The sequence below is a fragment of the Cricetulus griseus genome, unplaced genomic scaffold (assembly GCF_003668045.3).
Source record: "Cricetulus griseus strain 17A/GY unplaced genomic scaffold, alternate assembly CriGri-PICRH-1.0 unplaced_scaffold_1, whole genome shotgun sequence".
NCBI lineage: Eukaryota > Metazoa > Chordata > Mammalia > Rodentia > Cricetidae > Cricetulus > Cricetulus griseus.
In genome coordinates, this window is record NW_023276808.1 from 8,650,329 (window position 1) to 8,658,337 (window position 8,009).

At 36.8% G+C, this 8,009-nt stretch overlaps 1 protein-coding gene across 2 annotated transcripts; it reads left to right on the forward strand.

The window, feature by feature from the left end:
• Nucleotides 1-4,662: 4,662 nt before the first annotated feature.
• On the forward strand, nt 4,663-7,521 carry LOC118239773 (zinc finger protein 431-like). Of its 2 annotated transcripts, none has more exons than XM_035453655.1 (3): nt 4,663-4,821; nt 5,039-5,096; nt 6,220-7,521. In XM_035453655.1, exons 1-3 carry the CDS (start codon nt 4,701-4,703, stop codon nt 7,250-7,252), a joined length of 1,212 nt encoding a protein of 403 aa, XP_035309546.1. In that variant the 5' UTR covers nt 4,663-4,700; the 3' UTR covers nt 7,253-7,521. The 2 variants fall into 2 exon arrangements, with proteins under 2 accessions (XP_035309546.1, XP_035309547.1); XM_035453656.1 differs by having other exon boundaries at nt 4,747-4,821; nt 6,156-7,521.
• The last annotated feature ends 488 nt before the right edge of the window (nt 7,522-8,009 follow it).

Sequence of the window (8,009 nt, forward strand, 5' to 3'; positions counted from 1 at the left end):
CCATTGTAGCATATATATATATATATATATATATATATATATATATATATGATGTTTTATCATTTTGTATTTGAATTAGAAACGAGATTGATTTACATGACAAACCCAGTTCGCTTCTCCCTCCCATCCTCCCCTACCATCTCCAACTAAAACCCTACCTACCATACACCCTTTCTTCTATTCTTCACCTGATTCAACCTTTCTGCTCCCTCATGACCTCTGCATCCTTCCTCTTCTTCCCTTCTCATTTTCATAGCTCCCTCCCCCCTCTTCCCATGCTCTCAATTTGCTCAGGGGATCATGACCCTTTCCCCTTCTCAAGGGGACAATGTTTGTCTCTCTTATGGTCCTCCTTGTTTAGTAGTTTCTCTGGCAGCATGTATTGTAGGCTTGTAATCTTTTACTGTATGTCTAAAATCCACATATGAGTGAGTTTATAGAAGATGCTTTCTTTTATCCTTTGTATAATTTTAGCTTCATTGTCCAACATCAGGTGTTTGTAGGTATGTGGGTCCATATTACAGTTTTCAATTTGAGTCCATTGGACTACCTGTGTTTTAAATTATTTTTCTGTGTTGTTTTTTGATTGAGCATTAGTGGGGTTGTATTTACCTGAAACAAAAGGAATTATAGGGAGATGCCGATGCATAGGAAGAGATCACCTTCACTTCTGGGGATAACTCTGGATCATGGTGCTTCTGTTTTAGAAGAAATACCAGTAGCTTGAAGGTCAGAAACAACAATTCAAGGATCATTTGAAGTGATTTTATGAAAATTGTGAAGTCTGTGTTTATTTATTCTTTTATATCCATGGGATTATAGGGATCTGGGTGACACTGGTCAAGATCACCCATTTCCTTTCCTATGTTTTCTTTGGGCTATTGATTAAAAGTTGACAGTATTTTTTCTGCCTTATTTCTTTTCTTTTTCTCACCAACCCCATCTTCTTTGAAAAATTTTCACATACTTTTGATTGTTGTATCTTTGTGACAAGTGTAGACCTCATATTATGTGAATCTGTGTACTGATTTTCTGTAAGCTATAACAATAAAGTAGTTATATTCATTTTCTTAAAAATATTCGACCTTCCCCAAGTTGTCTTAATACAATTTCTTATGTTGTCAGTTCTTGAAGGTTTTGATTTGGGGGAAGTTGCTGTGGAGAGACATTTTTAGTTTTTTTCATCTTTATCTTAGATGCTTGCCTCTTCCCATTTTCTGGTACACTATCATTTCTGTGTTTTCCAGTTGTGGTTATCTCTATGTTTTAATCATTAGTGCTTAAGTGATTTATATGATTTATGCATTGGCTTTACATTTTAAAACCTTCTCATATATTGCTGTCTCTGTCTCCTAATTAGCCTCAGTTTTCAATATGATCAATCCTAGGGTCATCTGATCAAACATCGATTGTGTTCTTAGATCAGAATGTCTGACTTCTGCCTGAAAAAGATTGTGTTTACTGATGATTGATGTGGGAAGAAGAAATCGACTGAGTTGGCAATGTCTCTTAGCAAGTTTTCCTGGGCAGCTAAAGAGAATTAGCTGAATACAAGATAGTATAAAAGCAAAAGAGAAAACAAAAAAATAATGGTCCCACAGGTTTTTCCTTCGGTGTATAACTTGAGTTTCTCTCCTGAGCTCCCAAATAGGTGGACTTTGGCCTAAGCCTAACAAGAAAATCAGTACATTACCAGAGTAGCTTTTACTTAAATAATTTAATCACAGTGATAGTATTTCATTCATGCTTTCCCATAATTATTTCAGCGACTAATTCATTTCCACTTTCAGGACTTCTATCAAGTTAATAAAGTTGGTCTTTATTGTGCTTCAACCATGTTGGACTACTCATGACTTGGTCTCGTAGGATTGATAGAAACTGATAATGATTTATTGCTCTGGTGGTTGTTGTTTGTTTTTTTACACTGGTGTCCATTTGTCTTGCTTTGAGGTGATTGTGGGTCTAGGTGCTAATTTCTCAGTTTTAATTTGTTGGAAGGGTGCTTTTTTCCCTTGGCTTCTATTTGACCTCTGATATTCTGATCTGAAGTCCTATGGTTGAATAGGGATTCTCACCACATTTTGGGTGCTGGAAATCTTTCTGTATGTGTGGTCTTTGTTCCAGTAGGGTGTATCTGCCATGGTTTGAAATTGTAAGAATGGAAGAGAGGAGAGAACCCTGTGATAGTGTTGAGAAGGCATGGAGAGATTGGGAGATTTTTGTGGTCAGGTGGATCATATGGACTTCTGGCAGATGCTGTCTACAGAATCCCTGCCAGAGCACAGGGATTCCTATAAAGTTGGAGGCTGCAACAAAGCAATGAGGAGGAAATTGAATTGTAAACAGTGTTCAGGGTTATTGAAAGAATGGAGAAGATCCACTGGAGAGGAAGCAATTGTGTATTTCTTATAGATGGCATGAACTCTGGTCCAGAAGTTGTCTTTGCTTCCGTTTACCTACCTGTTAGTCTGACTTATGAGACCTGCCATGAGCAGAGGATATTAATACAATTTTTGGTGTGACATGGCTTTGTGGATGGCAGTTGATTTGTTGTTGGAGGACTATGTTTGGGAATGAATGTACTGTAGAAGTTTCATGAGCTGCTGTAACATTACCTGTTATTTGGGCTGGTGTGACATGCACATGAGAAAGGGATGTCTCCCTCAGTTGGAGGCTGGAATATGGCAATATTCCTCTTATTCTGATTGATAATATATCCTTTGCTTTAATATGTTGGAAATCCTTAATTAGTTTCTTGATTATACAATATGTTACAGTCAAGACATTGTCTTGAGTATCAGAAGGGAATTTGTGCTTTTTGGGCTGTTATATGTTATGATAATCAATGAAATTGGAATAAATACAGAAATTCCCCTACCTCCACTCCTTCCAACCCTCTCCACAATATCCATTCCCCCAAATCCACTGATATTCTGTTTCCCTTCAGAAAAGAGAAGGCCTCCCATGGATATCAACAAAACACATCATGACAAGATGCAATAAGATTAGTCACAAACCCTTATACAAGCCTGACCAAGGTTACTCAGTAGAAGGAAAAGTGTCCCAAGAGCAGGTGAAAGAGTCAGAGACACCACAGGAGCTCCTGGAAGGAATCCCACAAACAAACCATGATAAACAACCAAAGCTTGTTTGCAGAGTTTCTGACACAGAGTCATGCAGGCTCCATGATTGACTCTTCACTTTCTCTGAGCCCCTAGGAGCCATGTTAAGTTCATTCTGTGTGACATGTTCTCCTGTTTTCTGGCATTGGGGAAATGTCCAGAGATATACAAGGATGACCCCAAATAACATTCTACGCAATAGTGAAAAGGTTATCCTAAATGCCCTTCTCATTTATTGAGATTGATGACTACTTTACATGCCATCCTAGAGCCTTCATCCAGTAGTTTATGGAAGCAGAAGCAGACACCCACAGCTAAGCACTGAACCAAAAGCCTGGAATCCAGTTGTAGAGAGTGAGGTGTGATGGGCAACGTAATCATGGCCAATCAGGGTTAACCCACATAAATAGGTGACTTGAAGATTAGGAGCTCATTGAGGTCAAACAGATAGTTCAGAACCAGCATAGGACAGAACGAGGCCCTCTGAAATTGGGAGTCAGTTAGGAGAACTGGGCATTCTATGATGCCTCTAGTCATGGAAGAGAATTTATCTCTATTGTACAAATGGACATTGGGATCCCATTCCACACTGAGGGTTACTTTCTCAGCCTAGACACACTGGGGAATGACTAGGCCCTGCCACAAATAATGTGATGGACTTTGATTCCTCATGGAAGCCCTCACCTTTTCTGTTAAGCAGAAGAGGGATGGGATGGGGTTCAATGTTAGGTATGGGTGAATGGGGAGGGGCATGGAGTGGGACTGGTATATATAGTAAGAATGTTTGTAATTTAAATGTAAAAAAATTAGAAAACATAAAAGATCGTATTCAACAGAATTTAGAACTCTTAATGTTACCAGGACCAGATGTCTGAAGGAGTAATTTACCTCCAGCAATTCTTTCTCACCTCACAGGATCACCTATCCAACTATAGTTTCTATCCCATCCCTTCCACCCTACATCAGCTGTGCTCACATTTAGATCTTAAATGTTAAAAGCAATGAAGATAATGACTAAATATCATATACTGAAATTAAAAACACATAAAATATTATAAAAAGGAGACTCTGACCTCATCCTTAAAGGGAAAATAGAACTTTGAAATTAATGTGAGATAAATTAGCTATAAAGTGTGTTTTAGTTACATTTATAAGTTATTCAAATCTTGGATATGCATTTTATATTAAGTTATGAAGTGTATATTGCAGTTAAATATGGGCTGCACACTGGAGATTATCATCAGAAATGTTAAATGTGTGGGCCCTCTACTCTTCTTTTTCTTGAGCCTTCCTCCTTGCTTCCAAATTTATCCTTCTGTGTTCCTGATACCACAGCCTATCCTTTCACCTGACTCACTATTGGATAAACACGTCTTCATCAGAATATAAGATGTTGTATTCAGGCAAAGAGGAACAGCTTCATAAAATTAAAATCAACACATAGTTACTTCATTAAGCAAATTTTCTATAGCATAAAAGTAACACATTTTAAAATAAGGTTCTATAGAAACACACATTTACAATACTGTCAGTATTTTGCTTTAAGTTTCACACATGTATGTGGTATTTTAGATTGCCATGAAGTATAAAGATGTGCATATTGACTTCACTTGGGAAGAGTGGACTTTGCTGGATACTTCTCAGAGGAATCTCTACAAAGATGTGATGCTGGAGACCTATGAGAACCTCAATGATATAGGTAAGAGTATGTTTTCCTTACCATTTTAAAATAATAGGACAACTGTTCCTTAGTTATTGGTTCCTTGGCTCTTCTTTAATTTGATTGAGAAAGAAATAGAATGTAATAAATAAATCAAAGTTATAAAGCTCACTGAGGACAGTAACATAATTTTTTGCACATTTGCATATATTATTTCTCAATAATACTCTATAAATTTTCTTGCCCTATATTTTAGGATACTCTTGGGAAGATAATATTGAAGAACATTGTGCAAGTTCAAAAAGACATGACAGGTAATTTTCATTTACAAGCTCACAGAAATGTGTCTCTGAAGAAATTGAAATGTGTCCTGAAGTTTGAAACAGAAACAGCAGTGTATTTAAGCACAGCTTAATTTGCATTGATGATTATTAAATTCTCACAAGAACATAGAACTGAATTTCAGGTAGTTTCACTGCATTTTCAAAGCAATATTTTAAGAAAGAAGACAAAGAAATAATGCATTGAGAGAAAATGCCACTTAAATCCTTACACCATGAGAGCTATGCTGTAGTACCATAAATCCACTTATTTCATACTACCTATATTACTAAAGATATAGACAAGATTGAATTGATAGTCATGTCCCCAAAACTTCCAATAAGCAAATACTCCACAGAAAAATTGGTTTTACTCATGTACTTGCTGTGACAGGAGAAATTATTGTCAAGAGTCAAGGGGCAGTTATTTAGGAATGTGTAAGCACAATAACATATATCTATAAAGAACAGAATGTCAAAATGAATTAAATGAGGAAGCCTCTTCTTCATAATCTTTACATTATTAAGAATATCATGTACTACTCAGGATAAAAGCCATTTCAGCAAAGAGATATGTAGAACATGATATACCTCTCTTGCAGGATATTTAAAAGTCGTGTAGTGGTCCCCATTTTGAGCATACTTGCTGAATTTGATTCAAGTGTACCAGTAATTTGTTTTTCATCTTCATTGATAATTCACCAAGCTCACTCTGTAGAAAAGCCCTATGACTCTATGTCTGTGTAAATACTTCTGTTTCTTATAGTTCATTAGCATATGTATTATGACTCACAGAGAAGGAAAAGTTAATAATACAAAAAAGGATGATAAACGATGAATTTTTCTAGTTCTCCTCATTATGTGAAAAATCACCTTTAGAAAAAGGTTCTGAAAATGAGAACCATGTAATACAGGATTATATATTCACAGCTATTTTCAAAGATACATGCAACCCTTAATGAAGAGGAAAAGAAGAATGTAAGCACAGTGATAAAACTATAATATCGGAATCTTCTTTACAACTGAAATAAATTGTAATATTAATTTATACAGGTAACAAGATTCAACATTGTATTGAATATGGTAAATCATTTACATATGAACCTTTTCCTGGCAGGCATGAAAGAAGGCAAATTGGAGAGAATTCTTCTGTATACACACAATGTGATAAAGCCTTTGAAAATAACGGTTATCTCCAAAGTCATGAAAGAAAAGACACTGAAGAGAAATCATATGAATGTAACCAATGTGGTAAAGCCTTTGCATATCACAGTTATCTTCTTATTCATCAAAGAAGACATAGAGGGGAGAAAACCTATGAATGTAATCAATGTGGTAAAGCCTTTTCTTACTACAGTACTCTTCAAATGCATGAAAGAACACATACTGGAGAGAAACCCTACGAATGCAATCAGTGTGGTAAAGCCTTTTCTCAGCAAAGATATCTTCAAATGCATAAAAGGACACATACTGGAGAGAAACCCTATGAATGCAATCTGTGTGGTAAAGCCTTTTCTCGGCACAGTCACCTTCACATGCATAAAAGAACACATACTGGAGAGAAACCTTATGAATGTAATCAGTGTGGTAAGGCCTTTTCTCGGCTCAGTAATCTTAAAATGCATAAAAGGACCCATACTGGAGAGAAACCTTATGAATGTAATCAGTGTGGTAAAGCCTTTTCTCAGGACAGTACTCTTCAATCGCATAAAAGGACCCATACTGGAGAGAAACCTTATGAATGTAATCAGTGTGGTAAAGCCTTTTCTCATCAATGTACTCTTCAATTGCATAAAAGAACACATACTGGAGAGAAACCTCATGAATGTAATCAGTGTGGTAAAGCCTTTGCTCACGACAGTACTCTTCAATCGCATAAAAGGACACATACTGGAGAGAAACGGTATGAATGTAATCAGTGTGGTAAAGCCTTTGCTCGGCACACTACTCTTCAAATTCATAAAAGGACACATACTGGAGAGAAACCTTATAAATGTAATGAGTGTGGTAAAGCCTTTTCTCATCAATGTACTCTTCAATCGCATAAAAGATCACATACTGGAGAGAAACCGTATGAATGTAATCAATGTGGTAAAGTCTTTTCTCACCACAGTAGTCTTCAGATACATAAAAGGACACATAATGGATAGATACCATAGGAAAGTAACCAGTGTGGTGAATCTGTTTCACAGCACAGTAATTGACTGCATCAGAAATTAACTTATACTTGGTGATTATGGAAATTTCCAAGGCCAAATCTCAAAAAAATGATGGAAATATACAAAAGAAATGATCAGGATGGAAGCTGACAATAAATATTTTTTAAAGATGGTTGGCTAACCAAAACCACAAGAGTGAGTTTATCTCCCATATGATAATAGGCATCATTGGGAGATCACCAGTCCACATGTGAGATGTACCCCTGCTTGATTTTATACCTCCTGTTAGGCGAACTTAGGAACTTTCAGGCTCGAAGTCTGACTTGTCTGAATGGGCTCATATTCTGCTTCCCTGATACCTGCAAACATTCAGTTTGGATCTCTGAATGGTGGTGACTTGTTGGGAGCCTTGCAGGTTGGCATTAACCTTTAGGCCTAAACTTGGCATGCCACATGGTTATAGAACTGTCTTTTGATTATAAATGACTCCCAGAAGCATAAGTACCCAGAAGGAACATGACCGAGACATCAATCTATTGTTCCAAACACAGGTCCACTTACCTAAGCAACCCTCCCTCATCTCATCATTTACCTAGGTAACCCTCCTTCTCCCAACCACTCATGAACTTTTGACCCTGCCAACATCTTCTTTCTGTAGTTTACTAACATCCTGCTTAAATGAACACCTTTGTCTTGTGCTCTTCTCCCCTTCCCCCTTTACCTCATAATACTGGCTAGATAGGCTAGC

Bases quoted from the DNA above. Each gene is read 5' to 3' on its own strand.
- LOC118239773 (XM_035453655.1), top strand. From the start codon at position 4,701: ATGAAGTATAAAGATGTGCATATTGACTTCACTTGGGAAGAGTGGACT. The intron at 4,822-5,038 runs GTAAGAGTATGT...CCTATATTTTAG, and splicing joins TGAGAACCTCAATGATATAG to GATACTCTTGGGAAGATAAT. The intron at 5,097-6,219 runs GTAATTTTCATT...TTTTCCTGGCAG, and splicing joins AGTTCAAAAAGACATGACAG to GCATGAAAGAAGGCAAATTG.